The sequence below is a fragment of the Triticum aestivum genome, chromosome 5B (genome assembly GCF_018294505.1).
Source record: "Triticum aestivum cultivar Chinese Spring chromosome 5B, IWGSC CS RefSeq v2.1, whole genome shotgun sequence".
NCBI lineage: Eukaryota > Viridiplantae > Streptophyta > Magnoliopsida > Poales > Poaceae > Triticum > Triticum aestivum.
The window spans coordinates 172,424,323-172,451,404 of NC_057807.1; the positions used below are offsets into that span (position 1 = coordinate 172,424,323).

A 27,082-nucleotide genomic window follows, 5' to 3' on the forward strand; every position below is an offset into this window, starting at 1 on the left:
AGGAACAACTCCTCTGCTACAAAGTGTACATCACTAGTGTTGAAGGAATTATACTTAAACGAGATATTGCTCTAGAGGTGAATATTGGCTGGTGTGGCAGGAGTTCAGTCCAAAACTCCTAGAACACAAGATCTACTCCAAGATCTTAGATAAGAACACCAAGTATTATTATAGGTAGTTGGTAAACATGCTGAGTTACAAACTAGAGGTGAGAACCTCTATTTATAGGCTTTGTGAAGCCTTCACATCTCATCTTCTACTTATAGCTAAAAGACCCTAGAAAGCACTCCTTACGGTTCAACCTCTACTTGTAGTTGGAACACTCTAGATAACATTATTTATAGGTTAAAAAAATAACCAAATGCAGCTACATATGATTTGAGGACCAACTTATCTAGAATGGAGTAGAAGTATCTATCAGAAGTCGGATGGATTTGACTTCTGACTTTGTATTAATTCTCTCTGTTGTTCCTCATTTGTGGCCCCAAGGGCTTGTGCGTCAGCCAACCTAGACATGCAACAATGATGCCAAATCTGCATTATAACGCCGACACACTTGTAAACACCATGGCCTCATGAAGTCGTGATCCACACTGACAACAAGGTAAGGGAGAATGCCAACCCCGTGAAGCCGGCCTTGCCAGACATGGGCCAAGGTGCGCATCGGTGAACACACGCTGTACGCCACCAATCACCGTGTAGGCTGCCGGGTCAATCGTATGTAGCTACCTAAGCCAACCACCACGCCAAGAACACCTCCAACCCGCGTGACAGGAGGGCCCAGCTCTCGCCGGTCGCCTAACAAGCCAATGCAACCGAAGCCGACACTTCCCACCCACGAGGAAGGGTGGATGCCATGCTGTTAGGATCGAGGTCTCAAGACTAGAGGGGGGAGGGGGGGTGAATAGTCCTATGAAGATTACTACACCTAATTTGAAGACATTTGGCAATTTTAAGCAACACAGTAGATTGGTTGGTCCTTCGGTGCACTTTAGCAAGCAAGGTGCAAAGAGATGGTAGTGTAAAGCAACACAAAGGTCGTGGAGGAGCAACTCCATCTTGCTGCTACAATGTATATAGCACAAGTGTTGAAGGAACAACTTCAACGTGCTGCGCTAGATATCGCTCGAGAGGCGAATGTAGGCTGATATGGCAGCAAGAGTTCAATCCAGAACTCCTAGGGCACAAGATCTACTCCAAGATCTTAGATAAGAACAACAAGTTGTATTATAGGTAGTGGGTACATAGTCTGGGTTACAAAGTAGAGGTGAGGACCTCTATTTATAGGGCTTTGGGAAGCCTTCACATACTTCTACTTATAACCGGAACGCTCTAGGAAACATTATTTACGATTCACCTCTCTACTCACAGCTACTTATAACTAGAGAACTCTAGAAACAACAGGAAGGGTAAAGAAAGAAAAAAGAATACTACACTAGAGTGGAAGTATCTAGAAGTAGCCAAGCAGATCTGGCATCTGTTTTTTTTTTCTCATCTATTGTTCCTCATCGTTCTCCCCTGGTTGTTTGGAACTAGCCCTCGAGTTATTGTCATAGAGCGCTTCTTTTGGATGGTAGAGAGTCAAGTACGCAACATCGAAAGTGTTGGATATGCCCATGTCACTTGGAAGACCTATCACATAAGCATTATCATTTATCTTCCTCGTGATAGAGAAGGGCCCATACCTTCGCTGCCTAAGCTTCCCCTTAACACCTAAAGGCAACCTCTCTTTTCGGAGGTAGACCATCACCTTATCATCAACTTGGAATGATTTTGGCCTCCTTTTGCAATCAACAAGTTGTTCATATTTCTGATTTTGTGCTTCTAGAACACCATGAATCACTTCAAATAACCCAGTGTAATTATTAGCAAAGGACAATGCTGATTTTGAGTTTCCCCTTGATGGTAGCTTCACCAGGTCCACCACATGAGTTGAAACTCTAATGTAGACAATGAAAAAGGGATCCTTCCTGTGGATCTATGCTTGGAGTTGTTGTAGGAGAACTTTGCAAGAGATAGAGCCAAATCCCATTGTCCCTTTCTTTCTCCATAAATGCAATGGATCACATTACCCAAAAACTTGTTCACCACTTCCGTTTGTCCATCTGTTTGTGGATGAGCAGTGCTAGAAAATTTCAATTCAGTGTTGAATTGCTTCCACAAAGTGAGCCAAAATGAAACAAATTAACTTGCTATCACGGTCTGAGACGATGGACCTTGGTACTCCATGAAGTCTGACCAGTTCTCGAAAGAATAGGTTTGCCACATGATGAGCATCCGTTGTCTTGCGGCATGGTATGAAATGAGCCATCTTAGAGAATCTATCCATGACCACAAATACAACATCACTTCCTCGTCTTGTTCTTGGCAAGCCCAAGACGAAGTCCATAGAGATGTCCTCCCATGGAGCAACAGGGACAGGCATTGCAGGCTTGACATATGGGGCACCGCTGAACAAACTTGCCAGCATCTCTCTTTAGTTGTGGCCAAAAGTAGCGAGCTTCCAGGTTGGCGATAGTCTTGTCCCGTCCAACATGGCTACTAAGATCACTTGAATGGAGTTCTTAATTAGTTTGTCATGCAGAGAACTCCTTGGAATGCACAAATGATAATTTTTGTAGAGATAGCCATCCTGCACTGAATAGTCGCCACCTAATGGCTGGTCCCTGATGTGCTTTACCCAAACATGGCCAAAGTCTTCATCCTCATACAACTCCTTTATTTGATCCATGCCTGGAAGTTCAGCTTCAAAAGAAGTCAAGAGGCATGCACGGCGACTCAAAGCATCGGCCACTCGGCTAGTTGTCCCAGATTTATGCACGATGAGATAGCTAAACCTCTCCAGATATGCTGCCCATCTCGCTAGCATGCGGTCAACATGCTTTTGATTTTTAAAATGCTTCAAGGATTGATGGTCGCTATATACAATGAACTCTTTAGGCAGCAAATAAACTTCCCAAGTTTTTAAGCCTCTGAAAACGGCATGCAATTCTTGCTGATAGGTGCTCCATTTCTGTCTAGCTTCACCTAACTTCTCACTAAAGAAAGCAATGGGCTTCCTTTCTTGAGATAGAACCACTGATTACGAGTCGAGGGACTAGTCGAGACTAGTCGACAGACTAGTCTATGAGTCGCAACTTGAGTGTCGACTACAAATCTCGTGTAGACTACTTGGTGTAGTCGAGCAGTCGACAGACTAGTCTGGACTAGTCGAGCTATTTGAGTCGAGCGACTCAAAATTTTGAGGGGATAAGTCACCCAGCCTGGCCGGAGCTCGTGCTCGGGCGGCAGCCATGGCCGTGACATGTAGGCGCGCGCGGCCCTGAGACGAGAGAGAAGGAAGAGAGATAGAGGAGAGGAGAGGAGGAGGCATGGAGGTGGTCGGCGGTAGCGGCAGGGGCCGGTGGAAGGCGGCTGGAGGCACGGGTCACGCACGCGTGCTCCCTTGTGTGATGGTGCTAGCGGCGGCAATGGGATCGATCGGGAGCTAGGGTTCCAGTGACGGGAGCTAAGTAGGCTGGCCACTTGGGCCCAAATGGGCCAGCTGGGGGGTGTTGTGTGGTGCTGGGCTGGGCCTGGCGAGCGTTGCCTAACACTTCTAGTTTTATTGCATACTGTACTGTTTATATATACTACTACTAGTAGTTATTAACAAAAGTTGAGTACTACAGTACCATGTTGACTAGTCCAGCACTAGTCTAGACTAGTCACGATTAGTCTATGAGTCTCAACCTCGGAACGACTCGTAAACCTTGGATAGAACAGCTCCAATGCCTACTCCACTTGCATCATACTCCAACTCAAAAGTCTTGTTGAAATCAGGTAGCACCAAGACAGAAGCTTGTGATAGTTTTTGTTTAATCTCATTGAAACTAGCTTCGGCTGCTTCTGTCCATTGGAACTTTCCTTTCTTCAAACACTCGGTAATTGGTGCCATGATAGTGCTGAAATTCTTCACAAATCGCCTATAGAAAGTCGCAAGGCCATGAAAACTTCTTACCTCAGAAATGGTCTTCGAAGTTGGCCATTCTCGGATTGCTTCAACCTTTTAGAATCATCAACACGAATACCATCACATGTTATGACGAATCCTAGCAAAAGAAGTTGTGTTTGCAGGAAAACACATTTCTACAAGTTGACGTAGAGCTCATTTTCCCTTAGTACTTCTAGCACCTTCGGAATGTGATCAAAGTGTTCATCCTCATCCTTGCTATAGATCAAGATGTCATCGAAATAGACCACAACAAAGTGGGGTAAGAAGGGTCGAAGGACTTGATTCATTAAGCACATAAAGGTACTTGTGCATTTGAGAGTCCAAATGGCATGACTAGCCATTCAAACAACCCTTCCTTTGTCTTGAAGGCGGTGTTCCATTCATCCCCGGGTCTGATACGGATTTGATGATATCCGCTTCTTAAATCTAGCTTTGTGAACACTCTTGCTCCACTAAGCTGATCCAACATATCATCCAGACGGGGAATCAGGAATCTATACCTTACGTTGATCTTGTTAATGGCTCTACTGTCCGTACACATGCGCCAAGATCCATCTTTCTTTGGTGCGAGTAGGGCTGGTACAACACATGGGCTAATACTTTCTCGAATGTGCCCCTTTTGTAGCAATTCCTCCACTTTCTCCTTCAATATATCATGCTCCTTTGGGCTCATTCGATAGTGTGGAACATTAGGAAGACTTGCTCCCGGAATTAAATCAAATTCTATGTTGAATTCCTCTCATTGGTGGCAGGCCTTGTGGCTCTCCAAGTATGTTATGAAATTCTGCCAATAAACCGCGTACCATTGCTGGAATTTCAACAGTCAGGTGCTCTTCTCCTTTTACAACAAGTGCAGCACACAAATCTGCCTCCTTCAAGTCTTCCATAAACTCATGAGAAGTATGGGAGAAAGTTAACAGTTTTCCGCTCCTTAGAGGTATTACCTTCAGTTTTGTTTGGTAAAATAATGATCTTTCTTCTGTTCCAAATGAAAGAGTAAGAATTTTCCTTGCCCTTGTGTGTACTATACACATCAAATTGCCAAGGTCTCCCAAGAAGAACATGGCTAGCGTCCTTATCTATACCACTATATAGTGTGCCAATAGCTTCAAATATTAGTCGTTGGATATGCCCATCCAACGGTCAAGAGATGGCAAATCCGAGCATTGTCATCCGTTGGATATAGTTTTTAACTCATAGGATACTGCCACGTGGCCTTCTAATTGAAAACCCAACTCTACCATCTCATGTGTTCTAGAAGTATCTATCCACATGCCTATCCGATATTCTAATGAAAAGAGGCTAGAACAATCTGGATTCTAGAGAGGTAAGAGCCAAGTTGGATCTTGTCCAGTACGATTCTAGAAAAGGAAATACATATTCAAATGTATTTTTCCATGCTTTTTATATATATTTAAATGACGTGCAAAGCACATACAATTTACTAGTCAACTATGTCACTCAACACATTTGAGCGATAATGCTTGCCCAAAGAAAGTGGCAGGTTGCATTGTTTGGTGATCCTCATATTCACTCCTTTCTTGATCCACCCAATAGTGTAGGGGTTTTGGATGATCATGAGTATCAAGCTTTAAATGGTTCACCAACTTCTGGGAGATAAGATTCTCGCAACTGCAACTATCAATCACTAATTTGCATACCTTGCCATTCACTGTGCATTTGCTCTCAAATATTTTCTTCCGTTATGTGTCGTCAGGTTGTGGTGTGGAACATAGGAGACGCTGAATCACACATACCACCTGTTCACCTTCTTCTTGACAAACCTCTCGTCCCTCTACATCTTCAGATTCGTATTCTTCCTCATCGCCTTCACCATCATGGATAGTTGTGTTAACAAATTTCCTTAGTGGGCAACCGCTGGATATGTGTCCCTCTTCACCACATTTATAGCATTTTGGGCCTTCATTGGACTTACCCTTGCCTCTAGTTTGCATCTGGGTGGGTCGTTTTGCCTTTGGTGGAGCGGTCTTTTCTTCCACTCTATTAGGCTGACTCCTGGACGAGCCTTCGGCATGAGGATATGGAGCCTTAGTTGCCTTTCTTGTCCTCACAAACCTCTCGGCCTTTAAGGCTAAAGCTTGTGCTTGATCAATGGACTAGATTTGTTGCATCAACAATCGATCTTGAATAGCATCGTTGAGACCATTGATGTACCTTGCAACTTGTTGATCTTCAGTTTCAGCATGGTTGCACCTCACTTGTAGCCTTAGAAACTCCTCCGTGTAATCTGAAACAGTCCTATTTCCTTGAGCATAATTCTAAAATTGGACAATAGGATCTGGTCATAATCAGCGGGCAAAAATCTCCCTTTCAAGAGACTTTTCATTTGCCGCCAAGTTCTCACCCGAGGTTCTCCTCTCAGCCTGCGCTCTTCTTGAACGCGATGCCATCATGTACTGGCTCCTCCTTTCAGCTTGTATGCGACCAAATGAACTCTACGATCTTCCGGAACCTCCATGACCTCAAAGAAAGTCTCCACTTCATATAACCAATCTAGGCACCCTTCAATATCAACATTTCCATTAAAAGTTGGGATCTCAGCTTTCACCTTGTATGTATCTCTTGCATATGTAGGGTTGGGTACTCTCCGATATGCGTAGAGATCTGGTTCTTCAAGGGCATCATCATATTCTTCACCTTCCGAAGCTTCAACATAAATTGGCCTTGCTGCTACAATGTGTACAACACACGTGTTGAAGGAGCAACTTCAACGTGCTGCGCTAGATATCGCTCTAGAGGCGAATGTAGCCCGATATGGCAGCAAGAGTTCAACCCAGAACTCCTAGAGCACAAGATCTACTCGAAGATCTTAGATAAGAACAAGAAGTTCTATTATAGGTAGTGAGTACATATTATGGGTTACAAAGTAGAGGTGATGACCTCTATTTATAGGGCTTTGAGAAGCCTTCACATACTTCTACTTATAGCTGGAACACTCTAGAAAACATTATTTAGGATTCACCTCTCTACTCACAGCTACTTATAACTAGAGAACTCTAGAAACAGCAGGAAGGGTAAAGAAAAAAAAAGAAATACTACACTAGAGTGGAAGTATCTAGAAGTAGCCAAACAGATCTGGCATCTGTTTTTTTTTCTCATCTATTGTTCCTCATCATAGTGGTATAAAGTATCTTGCACGAAAATAAGAGTTGAGCTTAGAAGATGCAAACACAAGGGGCTCGATGACGTTTTCCCATGGTTCGATAGTTGGCGCCATCCTACTCCACATTTTTTATTGCGTGGATATCCTACTCCACGATGATGGAGGCTTTGAACCAAATGGTTCTAAGATTGCAAGGAGCTCAATGAACCTATTCCACCATGGTTTGCGCCAAGAAGCCTCACTAAGGGGTAGATCTTCACGAAATAAACGATCTCCTTGCCCTCACAAACTCTTGAGTCCTTCACAAAGTAGTGGATGAAGGCTTTTAAGTGATTCCTACCCATCTACAAGGCGCATACCCTCCAAGAGTAACAAGCGAAGCAAACTCACTTGGCAGATTTCCTCGAAAGATCTTTAATCAAAGCTCTTCTCAAGAGCCTATATGATCTCTCTGATACAAGGTGTATGAGTGGTGTAAGAAGAGAGGAACACTAGGTGTAGGTGTTCAAGAAGAAGGAAAGAGTTCTTGACCTAAAAACCTTCCAAGAATCAAAGAAGTGTTCATGTAATCACCCATTGCTTGTCTTCTTTTCTTTCCTCTCTCTCTCTCTCTCTCTCTCTCTCTCTCTCTCGACTTGAACTTTTGGTAGTTGGAAATGAATGATATGAGTTGAATGGCTTGCCAGAACGAAGGGGTATCCAAATCTATATATAGAGCTCGACGGAAACCTGACTGTTACTTGAAAAAGTCACTAGTCAAGAAGTGCTGGAAGAAATTCTTTGGAACTTCCCAATGTGTTTTTGGGAACCTTGGGAAAACATATCAGTCAGAAGTACCGGGATAAAAAAAATAGTGGTTGCGGAAGACAAAAAGGTGGCTCCTTTCTGCGTGCATAGAACTATCTTGGAAGCATACCGTGTAAAACCAAATTCTCAGTAGTACTTTAGTAGATAGAACAGTTCTCATAATGAGGATCATGCAGGAATGCCAGAGTCACAGCTCGGAAGTATTGGGTGGATTTGCTCGGAGGTATTGGACTTAAACTGTGACCAGATAGCAAACTGAAAGCTGTTTGGAAGTGTCTTTGTGACAAGTTAGGCTTCGAAGTGCCGGAGGTAACACAGAGAGGAGTTTGGCTTGGCACCGCCCGCACAGAAATGAGCGGCGGTCCGAACTGTGGAAAACTTGGTTTGGCGCTCTAGAATTAGCACACTCAGATAAGCTCGCTAGAACCGGTTAGCAAAAACGGTGGTACCGGGGCTTTGGAAAATCTTAGAAGTAGAGTGGCTAAAGTGAATTATTTCCAAAACTTTGGCTTGGGATCTTTTGTGGGGTTCAAACCAAAGTACCTTTGCTTGTGCCCCTCTTGATAGTACGACTGTCCTACACTCGATGGACAGCCGTCGCCTCAGGCAACTTGCGAGGTGTCGTAGGGTTCCCTCTGGGTTCTGGTAGTCATGAAGCGAGTGTTCAACAAACTGGTCCAGTTGATACATGAAGCTAAGCTAAGAGTTCGCACCTTGCTTTTGCATGACCATTGCCAAAAAATATAACATCATAAATTCATCATATGGATTGACATAACACTGACTTCTCCTTGGTCATATATTCCCATTTTGTTGCAGTGAATTTCCTTTGTCTATAATTCTGGTCGGAGTTGGAGATGGTCCTTGGGACATGATGAATGAATTTGATGACAACATTCCTGCTAGATCTTTTGACAATTTCCAGGTAAATACTAAAATTATATAAATACTGATATTTGCTTCCCAAGCAAAATAACGGTGATATTCGCTATCCTAGTTTGTCAACTTCACTGGAATCATGTCAAAAAAGATCAGTCAAAGCAACAAGGAGACAGAGTTTGCCCTTTCAGCACTCATGGAAATACCTTTGCAGTACAAAGCAACATTACAGCTTGGAATACTGGGGTAAGCAGAAGCAAGAGCACGTGTAGTTACACATATTTCTTATTTACCATTCCTAGTTGGCTTGATTGTCTCATTTTGTTATTCGTGTTTTTACTAACTAGGCGTCGACTTGCAAAGTCTCCAGAGCAAGTTCCACTTCCTCCTCCTTTCGCAAGTTATAATACCACCTCAAGAGCAGCACCATCTTGGGCAAATAACTTCCAAAGTGTGCCTTCTAATCTTAGGGAGGAGGCAACTTTAGATTCAACAATCACACCGTCAGTTACACCCCCACCAGCTGCAGATGCTAGAGCATCGGAACTCCAAGTAAGACAAATACTGCCCTGCTATATCGTATGATATTTATAAATTGATCCAGACTAGAAAAAAACGAGAATCTCATGGGCAGGCACACACAATATAGAAAATAGTGTATGTAGTAATTTTTGGAACAATGTTACAACATAGTGACTTGAATAGTAAAAGGTTGTTCCAAAATTGCTACTTTTTGTGCACAATTTTACTATACTACGTATAGTTTTTCTAACTATTCTACACTCGAGCTTATTGTGTGCGTGCATGCGTGTGTGTGTGTGCGCGTGCGTGCATGCTGAGCAATTAGCCAACTACCAAAAATAAGGAGATCCGAAATTCGTAGGAGACATGATAGTTTGGTTTTTCATGTGATTTGTTTGGCACCGTCAAATAAGATACTACCATATTTTTCATGGTGAACGTAGTGGTATAATGAATCAGTATATGAATATGAAAAGAAGTATATATGTTGAAAGTGGTTTCCATCTTTAGGATGATTAAACAATTAATGATACTAGCCACTATCCAAACAAGTATATACTTGTTGGCAATTGAAAGGTACTACCTCTGTAACTAAATACTCCCTCGGTCCCATAATATAAGAGCGTCTTTGTCAAAGACGCTCTTATGTTATGGGACAGAGGGAGTACAAGACATATTTAGTTACAGAGGCTTGAACTGCAAAAACATCTTATATTTAGTTACAGAGGTAGTATATATTAGCACTATACTGCTTAATTACAACCCAAAAGATTACAACCCAAAAGAGTATATATTGTTTGCCAATAAAATAGTTATATACTACCGCGTGCTAAATTAAGGGGTATGTACTGTTTATATCCAAAACAATATATACTGCTTGGCAATTAAAGGAAGATATACTCTTTTCTTTCAAAGGAGTATATAGCTTATTTTTTACGATGGAGTAAATAACTTCTTTTCTACCCAATGGAGTATGTCAAGCTAAAGTATGCATATATGTCCATAAAGAACAGGAGTATATACATTTAGGAGGTGTTTGGTTCCAGATTGGTAACGCAAACGCAAACGTAATGAGTTTACGGTGTTAATGTAAACGGAATGGACAAAAGTTGAAATTTGTTTGGTTACCTACTGTAACGTCAATCAATACCGGGGTTGCTCAAGAATTCACGCCAGTGAACATGGATAGGCAGGCCGGGAAACGGCAGTGGCGAGTCACCGTTGGATATGGCGGCGGAGTACAAGGCCACGGACGGTAAGAGTATGAGTGAGAGACGCGGTGGCCGCTTCCGCCGCCGGCCGGCGAGCGGCGACCTGCCGTCAAGGTTGAAGGCCGAGGCGAGGCGCCGCAGGCATGCTGAGGAGCGACCGCGCCGGCGTCGATGCCGCCGTCAGCTGGACAAGACCATGACTGGCGCTACAGGCACGTCAACGCCGGCGAAGCTTCCTTGCGGCGCATGAGGAAGGAGGAAGGAGGCCGCATAGCTCGTGCGATCGCATCTCGTGCGGAGAAGATACGGCTGTAGCGTTTTCTGTTACAGCAGATTTCCAGCGGTATCAGTTTTGTATTAGGCTGGGATTTGATACCATGTTATCAGATTACAGAGCAAGGGAAACAAACACGATTTTGCGGGACCTGTTAGCGACGTAATCAGATTATGTTACAGTAGCGCGAACCAAACACCTCCTTAGTTAATGGAGATGACTCGTGATCTAGGCTAGTGGCTGAGGGGATCAATTAGCCAAGAAACTACTAAACAACCCTTGAGATGTTATCAGCCTTGCAAAGGCAAGCTGACATGGCGACCACTAAGGTCTATTGCTGCAAGAAATTGAAAAATCCAGCAAAAACAAGGTAACAAGCAATCTTAAAAAAGATAAGCCCACTTCACAACCCTCAACTCACCAAAGAGTTTGACTTGCAAGCCTTGACTCCCAAATCGGTTAGAACACACTCCTAACTTCCAATACTGTTTACTTTACTCCCTTGAGACGATTGGGACATGGTTTTGTGTGGCGTGGCACATTCAAATTAACCCCTCAAAGCTGAGGTGGCATCCGAGTTAGCAAAAATTATAAAACAAAATTGCTTGTCCCATTTGTCATAGCACATCTTCTTCCTCATCTTTCTCTTTCCTTTCTTTCTTCCTATATCCCGAGCCCAAGCGAGCAGCTGCGGCGTGCTTCCGGCCGTACCCTCCCACCAGCGTGTTCCCGTGCTCATGAAGATCTAGCACGTCTGCTAGCATCTGCCTAATAACGATCCTAGGTCACCACTTCCACACAACGCACACTTTGCAACGTGCACGCCATGTAGGTGCAATGCTCGGTATCATAACATAATTCCATACAAATCCGTAGCTATGCGTAGGGGAGGAAAAACGAAAAAAGTCCCATAGCAATTAGGTCCGCGATCAGCCAACTGCAACATTGACCATATCCGCACCAACCATCTCATGAGAGCACACGGACGATGAGGTTCTTCAACATCAACTCCTTCAGGAAGGAAGTGACGCTCAAATGTCACTGTCACCGGATCCAACCACCTAGGCCAGAATCTAGGCTGTCTAGGTTTTCAGCCTGAATAATCAGACCGAGCATATCTGAGTAATGCCTTCAACAAGGTAACGACGTAGAAAAAACATCGCTATTGCCAGGTATAACCAGCTTGGGTCAGACCTAGGCTTTCACCTCGGAGCTCAAGTAGCACCACCATCGAAGTCACCCATGTGTTGTCGCCACCGCTTTTTCGTGATTCCAACAACTACATGTGATGTGCGACCGCCACTGCTGCACAACCATCCCTCTGTGTCAAGCCGTCGTCCATAGTTTGCATCTCACCGCCGAAGTCAACCACCAGATATGAAGGGGAAGGGATGAACCCTCCCGAAGACCTTTCAGTGACCACCGCTGTTGTGAAGCCGCATGAGGTCGCTCCCCCACAGTTTGTAGCCACCACGACTTGGCCGACCGGTTTTAGATCACCGCCATCACGACGTCCAGATTTGAATCAGGGCAACCACGCTGGTTTGACCAAGGACGATGCCAAGCTGTGGTTGAAGGGAAACTCCCAACTCATCACTACCATCAATATGTGTGCACAAGTCTCTCAATTCATCATCATACATCGCAATGGTTGAAGGGAAAATCCCATGCTCAACCGTCTTGTCACCGTCGCCACGGGTGAAGGCCGAAGATGGCACATCACCACTCGCCTTCATGACCGAAGGGAACATCCCATGCTCGGTCATCTCACTATCGCCTCTAAAGATGGAAGCATCATTCTTGCTTGTCACCTGTCACTCGCCTCCAAATCTTGGTCCTTGAGTGGCTCCGTAGTCGTAGTCGTCGCCGCACCGTTTTCAAAAAGAGTCATGGTAGACTCGGCATCGTCAATGCCACGAGGAGGGATGGCGGTGAAGTCGAACTTTGGAGCGTAGTCTTGGAGCTCGTCCGGCTTGGACATCTTTGTGGTACTACCCTCATGCTCGTCGCCTTGGAGTTCGGTTGTCGCAAAGTGTGCATGGGGTCGAGAAGCCTTGGCCTTCTTAAGTTCTTGTTCCGCATTGAGAGCACTAACGTAGAGGTCATCGAGAGACTCGTATTTATTGAAGAAGATAGTCTTAGCGATGTCGTTGTTCAATCCCGTGGTAAAGTGGCACTTCATCCAAATGGGGTCGTCCACACCGGCTTGTCGTAATGCTTTCTTCATCTGCATGAAGTATCTGTCGAGGGACTTGGAACCTTGTTTGGTGTTCTCCAATTGGCGTTGAAGATTTTCCGTGTAGGTGGATGAAAGGATCGATATAGTTGACTAGAGGGGGGGGGGTGAATAGGCAACTAACAATTTTTAGCTTTTCTTTATCAAATTAAACTTTGCATCAAAGTAGGTTGTCTAGATATGCAACTAGGTGAGCAACCTATATGATGCAACAACAACAATTACACAAGCAAGCAAGGGATACAACACAATATAAGCTTGCACAAATAAAGGTGAGAGATAACCACGAGTGGAGACGAGGGTGTGTTACCGAAATTCCTTCCCTTTGAGAGGAAGTACGTCTCCATTGGAGCGGTGTGGAGGCACAATGCTTCCCAAGAAGCCACTAGGGCCACCGTATACTCGTCACGCCCTCACACAATGCGAGATGGCGTGATTTCACTACTGGTGCCCTTGGAGGCAGCGACCGAACCTTTACAAACAAGGTTGGGGCAATCTCCACAAATTAATTGGAGGCTCCCAACGACACCACGAAGCTTCACCACAATGAAATATAGCTCCGCGGTGACCTCAACCGTATAGGGTGCTCAAACACCCAAAAGTAACAAGATCCGCAAGGGATTAGTGGGGGGAATCAAATTCTCTTAGTGGAAGTGTAGATTGGGGCCTTCTCAACCAATCCCTAGAGAATCAACAAGTTTGATTGGCTAGGGAGAGAGATCGGGCGAAAATGGAGCTTTGAGCAACAATGGAGCTTGGGGAGGGAAGAGGTAGTCAACTTGGGGAAGAAGACTCCCCTTATATTGTGAGAGAAAAGATCCAACCGTTACCCACTTACTCAGCCCGCGACATGCGGTACTACCGCTCGACGTTGCGGTACTACCGCTCCCGCGGCAGAGACCAGACGAGGCCATGTTGCGTTAAAGCAACGAGCGGTACTACCGCGCGTCCTTGCGGTACTACCGCAAGGCAGGGTTCGACTAGACTGGGAAGGCACGGACTAAAAAAATTAGATCCGTGGCTACTTCCGCTGTGTTTCGATCTGTGCAAAAATCCGGAACGATACTACCGCACGCATGGAGCGGTACTACTGCGTAGGGCGCGGGTGTAGAAAATTACTTTCGCCCCTACTTTCGCGCATGTCACTTTGCTGGGCTAGAGGCCACGGTACTACCGCCCTCGAGGAGCGGTACTACCGCATTGCGCGGTACTACCGCTTCCCTGGACGGTACTACCATGGGCCACTGCGGTACTACTGCTCCCTTGAACAGTACTACCACATGCCACAACACAATAGCGTTTGGAGTCCTCCATTTTGTAGAGACACGGATAAACGGTTGGTGCTCCAAAGAAGCAAAGGAAAGGTGGTGCACAGGGACAGACGTGTACGTGTTGATTCCACCCAAACCTTTCCGAAGCGGACCCCGTCTTAATAGTACGGCTTTCCTATGACTCAAATCCACCGAAAAGAAACGTAGAGAAATGCCGTCTTCACTAGGCTCCGAGGGGCACCGAATCGTCTTGTGCCTAGACATGAGATATCTGAAATGCTCAATGCACACGATTAGTCCGCAAATGCGTTGTCATCAATCACCAAAACCACATAGGGAGAAATATGCCCTTACAATCTCCCCCTTTTTGGTGGATTGATGACAATACGGGATTTGCACATAAGAGTATAAAAATGAACATAAGCAAACCCAATATCTATAAAATATAGAGATACTCCCCCTAGATATGTGCACTCTATAGATATGCTTTGGACTGCACGACACACATACTAGGATCAACACTCCCCCTATATTTTATAGACAAGGCATTCCTTGCAATAATATAAATGACGCTAAGCATGGAGGCAAGGCAATGTATATGAGCATAACGGAGAGGGCACAAGATAGCATAAGCTCACAAACTACTAAGCATAATAGACAATAAGATAAGCTTGAGTGCATATGTCTCACACCATATGATAGTCTCCAGGACACACACGAACACAAACACAAACCAACAAACCAAAGCAACATGAACGAAGGTCCAACGAAACGAAAACAAAGAGACACGAGTCGCAAATCCTACACTCTCCCCCTTTGGCATCAAGACACCAAAAAGGCAGAGAGGACATCTACGACACAGGTGGTAGCATCCTCTGTGGAGATCATCCAACAATCTCCTCATCGGTCTCGGCAGCGGGAATGGACTCCTCCTCTGACTCGGTCCACTGATTGCCATGCTTTGTCATCCAGTCAGCCTCAGGAGCGATGTTCTTCTCTGACCCGCTCTCCACGATCTCGCCGAACGTCCTCAAGATCCTCTTGTCGCGCTGGCGACTCCTTCTGAGCAACATGGGTCTTGTACTGCCCCTTGGCCTGCATGCAGAACAGAGCCTTCATCTTTGCCTTCAGCTTCTTAGCCCAAGAGGGCTCAGAAGATGGAGGAGCGTACCCCGCAGAATTGTCCTCAGCCTCCTCCTCAACCTCGTCCTCATCAACATTCATCCTAGCAGCCTCAGCCTCAGCCTCAGCCCTGGTAGTGGTATTGGCCCACTTGTTCTTCTGTCGCAGCTTGATAGGCTCATGGCAAACCCAGTTGGGAGCAGAAAAGTCTTCATCCGGAAAGAGCTTCTCCCAAGTCTTCGAGATCAAGAGGTGCATGTATGGACCATAGATGGGAACTTTGCGATTGTAGACCGCAAACCGGAGCTCAACCCACATGATATGAGAGATGCCCAGTGGTTGGGTAACTTGACGACGCGCCTCCTCACAAAGAAGCATCATATCCACGAGATAAGCATGCACCTTATCCTTGTCACCAATGCGCGGAAAGAGAGTGTTGCGGAAGATCCGGTGCATGACATCAAGGAAAGGGTTGAGTACGCAAGACTGCGTGCCATTGGCTAGCTTATTCTCCACAAGGAACGGTTGAAGCTTGTTCTTGTTGGCGGACTCTGGGTTGCCGTGAGGGCGGACACCAATGGGCACATTGAGCCCCTCATTACGAACATGCAACATCTCCATGAATTCCTTCCACTTAGCAGACATCCGCTCCCATTGGTCATCCAAGTCATAGTCCGTTCCTCATCCGTGTGGAAGTGGACGGAAGCAAAGAACTGAGCCACGATCTCCGGGTCAAAGTCCATGTGGAACATGATAAAGTCATCAATGCCAAACTGCTCCACCAAGTCCAACGCCTCACCAAAGTATGCCCGGTCCTTCCTTAAATGGTTCATATCAATCCACTGCATTGGAACATAGATGTTGTGCTTGGACTTGATCACATCGATGTAGATGAGATTCTGCTGCTTGGTCCAGAACAACTCATTCCCTTTGGCATTCTCAAGAGGGTTCACATAGGGGTTAATCCTCCTTCAAATGATGAACTCGGCTTGAGGCATCTCGTCCATCCAACGGTTGGCTCCTTGAACTTGTTGGCGGTTTTCTTGACATTGCGTTGTTGGGCATTGGAGCCCTTAGGTGCTTCTTGATTGCGAAGCCGCTTGGAGCTCGTGTCGCGGCTGGGATTCGAGCGACGGACATTGGAGAACCACCTATGTCACACAACACAAAACACACGAGAAGAACGAGAAGGGTCATTGCAAAGACCAGGGTCAAAACAAACGAAACAAGTAAAAATAAGATTGGGTAGTCACAACAAGGTAGTTCATATGTCAACGGTAGTACCGCACCATGGGGCGGACGTAAAAATTTACATCTGCTCTAGCCGAGGTAGTACTGCACCGGGATGGCACGGTAGTACCGCGCCTAGAGCGGAAGTAAATTTTTTACTTCCGCGCACCGGGCGGTAGTACCGCTCCAACGGAGCGGTAGTACCGTACGGGGCGGATCTCGCCAGAGCGGTAGTACCGCACGAGAGGCGCAGTAGTATCGCACGGATTTGAATTTGGCAAGAACGGATCTAGGCACATTCGCAAATTTGAATCGGTACTACCGTTGATCAAAATTACCGTGTTGCAACATATCAAAAGCATCTCTACATCACCAGCACTCTCCTACACCCTCCTCTTGCAATGATTTAGCCAAAAATCTCAAGAACTACACATGCATCTTCCAAAACCTAGAAGCAAAAACGACGAGGCAGAGAGAGGACTAAGGGAGATACCGGGTTCCATGGCAAGAGGGCGAGGTGGGGATCGATCCCACCGGTCGGAATGCGAGGAGAGCGGCCGGAGATGGAGATCTGACGAGGTCCTCCGGCGCCGTTCTTGGGCAGGAGAGAGAGACGAAGTGGAAAAAAGAGTTGAATGGGTATGGGGAAGTTGGAACTCCCCCTGCCCGCTCTTGACCCCCACTCGCTCGCGACGGCGCGGTAGTACCGCGGGTCAACGCGGTAGTACCGCCCGGGCTGAAGTACCGGGGGCGGTAGTACCGCTCTTCCAGCGGTAGTAAAAAATTACTGCCGCGATGGAAGCGGTAGTACCGTGCCTCGGATGCAGCTGTGCACGCACAGGGCAACCCATCTCCTGCGGTAGTACCGTGGCTTGCCACGGTAGTACCATAAACCGAAGAAAGTGCACGTTTCGATAAAACAGAAAAACACGGCCTTTGCAAAGCAACCGGACACGCAAACGAGCACACACACGAGGCAACTCAAACACAAACACGACTCAAAAGAAGGCAAAAGACAACAAGGACCAAACACGAAACAAAACCTCGTAAGGGGAGAGGCGGTGGCTGAAGCCACCTATGTTTGAGTCAATTGGTATGGCACCGAAAAAAATTATCCTTGGGCCCAAAACTCGTCTTTGAAACACAAGTACCATTAAAAATGGCTAATGTGAAAGAGTTGATCAATTTATGCATAATTGGGGGAGAAAGAGTTCATTGAGAGAACAACACCCTCCCTATGTCCATGCCTACACCTAAACAAGACATCAAGATGAGTATGGTGGGGTGTGCAAGGGTTCAAGCCACATTGCTCGAATCAATGATATTTAGCTCATGCCTTAACTCGTGAAATCTTGCTTCATCCAAGGGCTTCGTGAAGATCTGCAAGGTTATCATGAGTGTTGACATATTTGAGCTGGATCTCCCTTCGCCTAATGTGATCCCGGATGAAGTGATATCGAATCTCAATGTGCTTCGTCTTGAAGTGTTGCATCGGGTTGAGAGAGATCTTGATGGCACTTTCATTGTCACTCCAAAGAGGCACTTTGTCACAAATGACACCGTAATCCTTTAAAGTTTGCTCTTCCATAGAAGTTGAGCACAACAACTACGGGCGGCCACATACTCTGCTTCAATGGACGAGAGAGACATACAACTTACTTCTTAGAAGACCAACTCACCAAAGAGCAACCAAGAAATTAGCACCCTTCAGAGGTTGACTTCCTATCCACTTTGTCTCCCGCCCAATCCGAGTCCGAATAGCCCAAAAGGTTGAAGTTAGCTCCTCTTGAGTACCATAAGCCAAAGTTTGGGGTATGAGCCAAATATCGAAAGATTCGCTTGACCGCCACATAGTGGCTTTCCTTAGGTGCGGCTTGAAACCGTGCACAAATTCCCACACTCAACATGATATCTGGTCTAGATGCACAAATGTAAAGCAAGGAGCCAATCATGAAACAATATACCTTTTGATCCACCGCTTTGCCATTGGGATCTATGTCAAGTTGGCATTTGACGGGCATTGGAGTGGAAGCCGGCTTGACATCACTTAGCTTGAATCTCTTGAGCATGTATTGAGTGTATTTGGCTTGTTTGATGAAGGTTCCTTCTCTTCTTTGTTTGATTTCGAACCCGAGAAAGAACTTCAACTCTCCCATCATGGACATCTTGAACTTTGAGGTCATGAGAGCGGCAAATTCCTCATTGAAAGCTTTGTTAGGGGAACCAAAGATAATATCATCAACATATAGTTGGCATACAAACAACTCCCCTTTGACCTTCTTAGTAAAAAGAGTGGGGTCGATTTTCCCAATTTCAAACCCACGATCTTGCAACAACTCGGTAAGGTGCTCATACCACGCACGTGGGACTTGTTTAAGGCCATAGAGTGCCTTATCGAGTTGGTACACATGATTGGGGAACTCGGGATCCTCAAACCCTGGGGGTTGTTTGACATACACCAACTCAATAATAGGACCATTAAGAAAAGCACTCTTCACATCCATTTGTTACAACTTGAAGTTATGATGAGAAGCATAGGCAATCAACAAACGAATAGATTCAAGGCGAGCAACGGGAGCAAAGGTTTCACCGTAGTCGATACCCTCGACTTGGGAGTAGCCTTGTGCTACCAAACGAGCCTTGTTGCGAACGATAATTCCATGAGCATCTTGCTTGTTCTTGAATATCCACTTGGTTCCAATGACATTATGGTTCCCCGTTGGCCTTGGCACCAATCTCCACACCTTGTTGTGCTCGAAGTTGTTGAGTTCTTCATGCATGGCATTGAGCCAATCCGGATCCTCGAGCGCCTCATAGACCTTTTGGGGTTCAACACAAGAAACAAACGCGTGATGTTCACAATAGTTTGCTAATTGTCTACGAGTGCTCACCCCCTTTCTCAAGCTTTCAAGCACATTCTTCATAAGATGATCTTTGGTAGTGAGCTTGGAAGCAATCTTGGCGGCACGACGCTCTAATTCCTCCTCAAGAGATAGTTGAGGAGCGGTAACATGATCTTGAGCGTCGTCTTGAGCTTGTTCTTGATCTTGAGCTTGCTCTTGATCTTGAACTTGCTCGGGAGGGAGAACTTGACCTTAGGCATCACTTGGTGGTTCACCACCATCTTGAGATTGATCTTGCCCTTGATCTTGTTCACTTGGTTGAGGGCCTTCATTTTGTTCTTCGGAAGCGTGTGTGTCTTGGGTTGGTGATGGCTTCACTTGAGTGGAACTTTGTCCTTCTCCTTCAGCCACAAGGGGTTCCTCAATGGGTAGGATATGACCAACATCCATTCTTCTTATGGCTTGGGGAGGAATTTCATCACCTACATCACAAGTACCATTTTGCTCCACTTGGGAGCTGTTATTCTCGTCAAACTCCACGTTACACGTCTCAATGAGTCACGTGGACTTGTTGAGGACACGGTAAGCATGAGAGTTTGTAGCATAACCAACAAATATGCCCTCATGAGCTCTAGCCTCAAATTTAGATAAACGAACACCTTTCTTGAGAATGAAACACTTACAACAGAACACCCGGAAGTACTTGAGGTTGGGCTTGTTACCGGTAAGTATCTCATATGGAGTCTTGTTCAAGTCCTTGCGGAGATAGAGCCGATTGGGTGCATGACAAGCGGTGTTGATGGCTTCGGCCCAAAAGTTGTAGGGAGACTTGAACTCCGCCATCATGGTCCTTGCCGCGTCCATCAACGTCCGGTTCTTCCTCTCCGCTACACCATTTTGTTGAGGGGTGTAAGGTGCGGAATATTGATGCTTGATCCCCTCATCACTAAGAAACTCATCCAAGGTGTAGTTCTTGAACTTGGTGCCGTTGTCACTTCTTATTGTCAAGATCTTTGCATTGTTTTGACGTTGAGCTTCATTTGCAAAGTTGATGACGGTTTGTTGAGTCTCACTCTTCCTCTTGAAGAAATATACCTCAGTGTATCTTGAATAATCATCCACAATTACCAAGCAATACTTTCTACCCCCAAGACTATCAAAGGATGGAGGCCCAAAGAGATCCAAGTGAAGGAGCTCCAAGGGCCTCTTCGAGTAGATGATAGTCGTGGGAGGGTGAGCCTTCTCATGTAGCTTTCCTTCGATACAAGCACTGCAAGCACGATCTTTGGCAAAACTAACATTTGTTAGTCCACGGACATGGTCCCCCTTGAGAAGACTTTGCAAAGATCTCATATTGACGTGGGCTAAACGGCGATGCCAAAGCCATCCCACGTCAACTTTAGCCATTAGGCATGTCGCGGTCTTAGTGGGTCGCTCCAAAAAGTTAATCACATAAAGACCGTTCTCGACATGCCCAACAAAGGCTACTTTAAGAGTCTTGCTCCACAAGAGGGCCACGGTATCAATATCAAAGAAAGTGGCAAAGCCCATGAGTGCAAGTTGACGAACGGAAAGTAAATTGTATGCAAGGGACTCAACAAGCATGACTTTCTCGATCGTGAGATCATGAGAAATGACAACCTTGCCAAGACCCAATACCTTAGAAGACGAGGCATCACCCCACTCGACATTGGTGTGCATAGATGAGACCTTGTGCACGTCCACCACCAAGTCCTTGCTTCCGGTCATATGATTTGTGGCTCCACTATCGAGCAACCATGATCCCCCACCGGAAGCAAACACCTACAAGAGATCAATGCTTGGTTTTAGGTACCCATTTTGTAATGGGTCCTTTGATGTTAGTAACAAGGGTCTTAGGAACCCAAATAGACCATTCAATGTACTCATAAGGAGAACCAACAAATTTGGCATAAACATGCCCATCACTAGCACGGCATAGCACATAAGAAGGGTTAAAGTCGCCGGCTTTGTTGGAAGGAGTGGCAATGCCCTTCTTGACACCACCACCCTTCACATTGTTCTTCTTCTCCTTAGAAGCACCCTCTCCCTCCTTCACAAAAGTTTGCTTGAGAGGAAGAGGTTGTTTGGCCTTGTCATTCTTCTTCTTGTTCTTGGACTTGGGTGCAAACCCAATTCCCTCCTTGCCCACAACTTCCTTTTGATTGCTCAAAAGATCGTTGAGGTTCTTCTCACCTTGTATGCAAGACACAAGGCCTTTCTCAAGTTGCTCCTTCAACTTGGCATTCTCCTCCACAAGATGCACATGCTCACAACACGGGTTAGTAGCATTTGCATTATCAATTAAGACCATATGAGGAAAAGTGGCTTTCTCCTTGGTTAGCTTCACTTGGAGTTGATCATGAGACTCCTTGAGGCTAGCATGAGCACCCTTCAAGGCCTTGTGAGCCTTGTCAAGTATATCAAACTCCTCCTTGAGTCTAGCATGGTCAACCCCAAGTTTAGCCTTCTCAGAATTGAGCACACGAGATACAACAAGAGCATGATCAAGATCTTTCTTTAATTTAGCATGATCATCATTGTGTGACTCCTCAAGAGCCAAACGATGACCACGCTCTTCCTCAAGCGCATTAGAGAGATCCGATATCTCATCGGCATAGTCACGACTATGTCCTTCCATCTTAGAGATGGTTTCTTCGTGAGCCTCGAACATGTCATTGGCTTCACCAAGTTGTTCCAAGAGAGCAACAAAGTGCTTCTTGGATTTACCCTTGAGCTTACTCATAAAAGACTCAAATTCATTTACTTCCTCATTAGACCCCTCACTTTCATCAATGCAATCCGTCAAGGAAGGATTAGTAGTGATGGTAGTTTTGATGTTGGGGGTTACCTTGTTGGTGGCTTTGGCCATGAGGCACTTGGCGGTGATGTTCTCGTTGGGTGAGTCGAAGAGGGACACCCGTGGAGTTGTGACAATGGCAACGGAGGCCATTGCCACCATCTCACCATCTTCATCATCCTCATTGTACTCTTCTTGTGCCACCAACCCCTTGGGGAGGAGTCTTCTTGATGAAGTTGTTCTTGTTGGCGAAGGACTTGGCTTTGTCTTTTCGGATAAGCTTGCCACCATTGTCTTCCCGCTTCTCGTAAGGGCACTTCGCGACAAAGTGGCTCACATTGCCACAATTGTAGCATGTCCTCACACGTTGCTTGCCCTTGGTGCCACTTGAGTTGTTCTTGTTGAAGTTGGGTCTTGAGTTCTTCTTGCTCCAAAATTGCCTTGAAGCGAGAGCCATGTGCTCATGATGAGCATATTTTGTATCTTCGGGGTTACTCTCCTCCTCTTCATCCTCTTTTTCCACACTAGCCTTGGCCTTCAAAGCAAGGTTGGATTTCTTTACCCGTTGAGAGCGCATCACCGCATTGTTGGCGGTCTTGTCCAAGATTCTCATAGCAACAAACTCATCCAACACTTCATTTGAGGACAAGGTATGAAAGTCCGGCCTTTGACGGATGACGGATGACATGGCCTTATGGTAAGGCATCATGGCCTTGAGAAACTTGCGCTTAATCCAATTGTCATCCGTATCCTTGCTCCCATGATCTCGGAGTGAGACCGCGAGAGTGGTTAATCTCCGGTAGAGCTCACGAGGTTCTTCATCTTCATTCATCGCAAACTCATCGGCTTCATCTTGCACCACTTCATAGTTGGAGCGTTGAATGCTTGCGCTTCCCTTGTAAATGGAAACAACATGTTGCCAAGCTTCCTTGGCCATGGTGAAAGGTCGGAGATGCGCAATATTTTCGGGTGGAATTGCATCTTGGATAATGAGGAGAGCGGACTCGTTGAATGATGATCCGCGGCTTCTCTAGGAGTGAGGTTGCTTGGGTCATGCGGGTAGAAACCTTGCTCAATAATTCTCCAAAGATTAGTAAAACTATGATTCAAATGACGTTTAAAATGGTAGACCCAAGAGGCAAAATCCTCATTTTTCACAAACTTACGAGGAGGACCAACATGATACAAATGAGTGGAGGGAACCGGTCCTCCATAAGTAAGGGTGGTTCAACATGGGCAATGATGCCGTTTCCACTTCTACCACTAGGCAAAGGAACTTTATCAGTAGTAGCTTCCCCATTGTCGGAGTTAGCATCCGTCACCTAGTTAGTGGGATCGACCACATCCAACGGTGCGGTGGATAATTTAAGACCATCCTTAAACATGCCTTTGACCTCGGTCGTCATGGAGGTTTTCAATGTGTCCAAAGCCGCATTGAATTCCTCACGAGAGACCGAGGATCCCCCATCGGCCGTAGACGAGGATGGATTCACACCGGGGTGCTCCTCCCCACCGTCTACGGTGTCAACCATACTCTTCGGACGGTAAAGTCCTTCATAAAGAGACGAGGCTCTGATACCAATTGAAAGGATCGATATAGTTGACTAGAGGGGGGGTGAATAGGCAACTAACAATTTTTAGCTTTTCTTTACCAAATTAAACTTTGCATCAAAGTAGGTTGTCTAGATATGCAACTAGGTGAGCAACCTATATGATGCAACAACAACAAGCACACAAGCAAGCAAGGGATACAACACAATATAAGCTTGCACAAGTAAAGGTGAGAGATAACCATGAGTGGAGCCGGTGGAGACGAGGGTGTGTTACCGAAGTTCCTTCCCTTTGAGAGGAAGTACGTCTCCGTTGGAGCGGTGTGGAGGCACAATGCTCACCAAGAAGCCACTAGGGCCACCGTATTCTCCTCACGCCCTCACACAATGCAAGATGCCGTGATTCCACTATTGGTGCTCTTGGAGGCGGCGACCGAACCTTTACAAACAAGGTTGGGGCAATCTCCACAACTTAATTGGAGGCTCCCAACGACACCACGAAGCTTCATCACAATGGAATATGGCTCCGCGGTGACCTCAACCGTCTAGGGTGCTCAAACACCCGAGTAACAAGATCCGCAAGGGATTAGTGAGGGGAGTCAAATTTCTCTTGGTGGAAGTGTAGATCGGGGCCTTCTCAACCAATGCCTAGAGAATCAACAAGTTTGATTGGCTAGGGAGAGAGATTGGGTGAAAATGGAGCTTGGGGAAGGAAGAGGTAGTAAACTTGGGGAAGAAGACCCCCCTTATATAGTGAGAGGAAAGATCCAACCGTTACCCACTTACTCAGCCCGCGACATGCGGTATTACCGCACCGACTTGCGGTACTACCGCTCGAGGTTGCGCTACTACCGCTCCCGCGGCAGAGACCAGACGAGGCCCTGGTACGTTAAAGCAACGAGCGGTAGAACCGCCGGAGCGGTTCTACCGCGCGTCCTTGCGGTACTACCGCAAGGTAGGGTTCGACTAGGCTGGGAAGACACGGACTAATTAAATTACATCCGTGGCTACTTCGCTGTGTTTTGATCTGTGCAAAAATCCGACAGGGTACTACTGCACGCATGGAGCGGTACTACCGCGTAGGGCGCGGATGTAAAAAATTACTTCCGCCCCTACTTCCGCGCGTGTCACTGTGCTGGGCTAGAGGCCACAGTACTATCGCGCCTGAGGAGCGGTACTACCGCATTATGCGGTATTACCGCTTCCCTGGACGGTACTACCGTGGGCCACTACGATACTGCTGCTCCCTTGAGCAGTACCACCGCATGCCACAGCACAATAGTGCTTGGAGTCCTTCATTTTGTAGAGACACGGATAAATGGTCGGTGCTCCAAAGGAGCAAAGGAAAGGTGGTGCACAGGGACAGACGTGTACGTGTTGATTCCACCCAAACCTTTCCGAAGCGGACTCCCTCTTAATAGTACGGCTTTCCTACGACTCAAATCCACCGAAAAGAAACGTAGAGAAACGCCGTCTTCACTAGGCTCCGAGGGGCACCGAATCGTCTTGTGCCTAGACATGAGATATCTGAAATACTCAATGCACATGATTGGTCCGCAAATGCATTGTCATCAAGCACCAAAACCACATAGGGAGAAATATGCCCTTACAGTGGAGGCACAAACTCTCGCCGCATAGCCGTCTTCGTCTTGGGCCAACTCATGTGGAAGTTCTTCGAAAGTGTGTGAAGCCACCATGCCGACCCGTAGTCGTGGAAGTTTCTTGTGGCGCACTTTACTTGATCTTCGGAGGGGGACTCGATGTAGTTTGAGGTTCATAGAAAGGAATCTCATGGTTGGTGTCGAGGTCGTAGTAGCTCGTGGAAGTGGCGGACCTGTGCTTAGGGAGCTCCTCTTGTTCTTATTGTTGAGGTACTTGTCAGGGAAGATGCCGCACATCCAAAGGCGAAGATGCCAAGGGAGGTGGTGAAGTCCTCGAGCTCTCAAACTTCATGAACTTGTCGGTGATGGTGTCGATGCCGATGTGACCTTGCCGGAGATAGTAGCTCGTGAGCATGCCACTTGAGTGTCTTCTTGAAGATGATCTTGAAGACCTCTTGCCGTTGTTGATGAGGACATTGAGCTCCTCCATTTGAGCGTCCATCTTGGCGTTGACGTAGCTCTTGTTGACATCGAACTTGTCGTCGTGGATGTAGACTGAAGGAGATGTGTCGTCCCTATACATCATGGCACCAGTGCAAGTAGTAAGTGCTAAAAAGGAAAGAACAATATCAAGTTACCTTCTCGGCTCTGTGGATGACAAGGATAGAAGATTGTCCAATGTGTACTAATAGAGCAAATATGGTATTGATAAGTGTTCCCGAACGCACCCACAACTCACAACAAGGTTATATGTGGAGCTCGGTAAGGGATTACTGGCACAAAATATCAAGCAAATTGAAGTTCAAGGTATTGTAAATGTTGAAATCAATCCAAAGGACTCAAAATGGAAAGCAAGTGATCACTGAAGTAGAGGAGGGCAACAAAGAACACATGCGGTGGGATAATGAGACTTGTGCAACTATAGAGATGAGCAATACAAAATTGCCTAACTAACCGAAAAAGGCTTTCGCCCCGCTTTATATATAAAGCAATGATCATCCACAACCCGGTACAAACGCACGCCACCACAACACACGCACACACCCAAGGCAGGATACATAGGCGCTGATCGCAGCAACACCACCCCTAGCACTACAAGAGCAACCGGGGTCCTCAACCGTGAACACGCCACCTTGAAGAGATAGAAGCCGCATACGACGAACCGTGGGTCCAAGGCGGCGCCTTCAAGAAGGTTACGACACCGGAGCGTCGCCACCGCCTGACTTGAGGATCAGTGTTTTCCCTGGAGCAACACGACGGGTAAGGCAATGAGAGCCGCGACGACGCCTTCAATAAGGGAACGAGCTTCGCTGTCGCCTGTCCGTCCGAAGATCGAATAGGTTTTCACCCCGGCCAACACTCATCACCATTGAACGCCAACCCCGTCGACCATGCCGCCCACACGGCCATGGCCACAGGGCAACACCGAGCCACAGGCTCTTCCCATGAGCACCGCGCTACCACCTCACCCGGGACTCGCTGCCCCAGAATCCAAGACCTTGACACCACCTCACCCGAGACACGCTGTTACCCCAACCAAAGAGACGAGTGTAAAGGCCCCGCCTTTCGCACCCTTGGGTGGCCCCCAGCGTCGAGACCT

General features: G+C 46.4%; 1 protein-coding gene across 1 annotated transcript in view; it reads left to right on the forward strand.

Moving 5' to 3' along the window:
- The window catches only part of LOC123110936 (E3 ubiquitin-protein ligase RGLG2), a 54,001-nt gene that overhangs the window by 22,570 nt on the left and 4,349 nt on the right, over positions 1–27,082 (forward strand). The window contains exons 13-15 of the mRNA XM_044531581.1: positions 8,745–8,850; positions 8,923–9,050; positions 9,152–9,356. Of these exons, the coding sequence (XP_044387516.1) occupies positions 8,745–8,850; positions 8,923–9,050; positions 9,152–9,356 (439 nt within the window). The remainder of the gene's footprint in view (positions 1–8,744; positions 8,851–8,922; positions 9,051–9,151; positions 9,357–27,082) is intronic.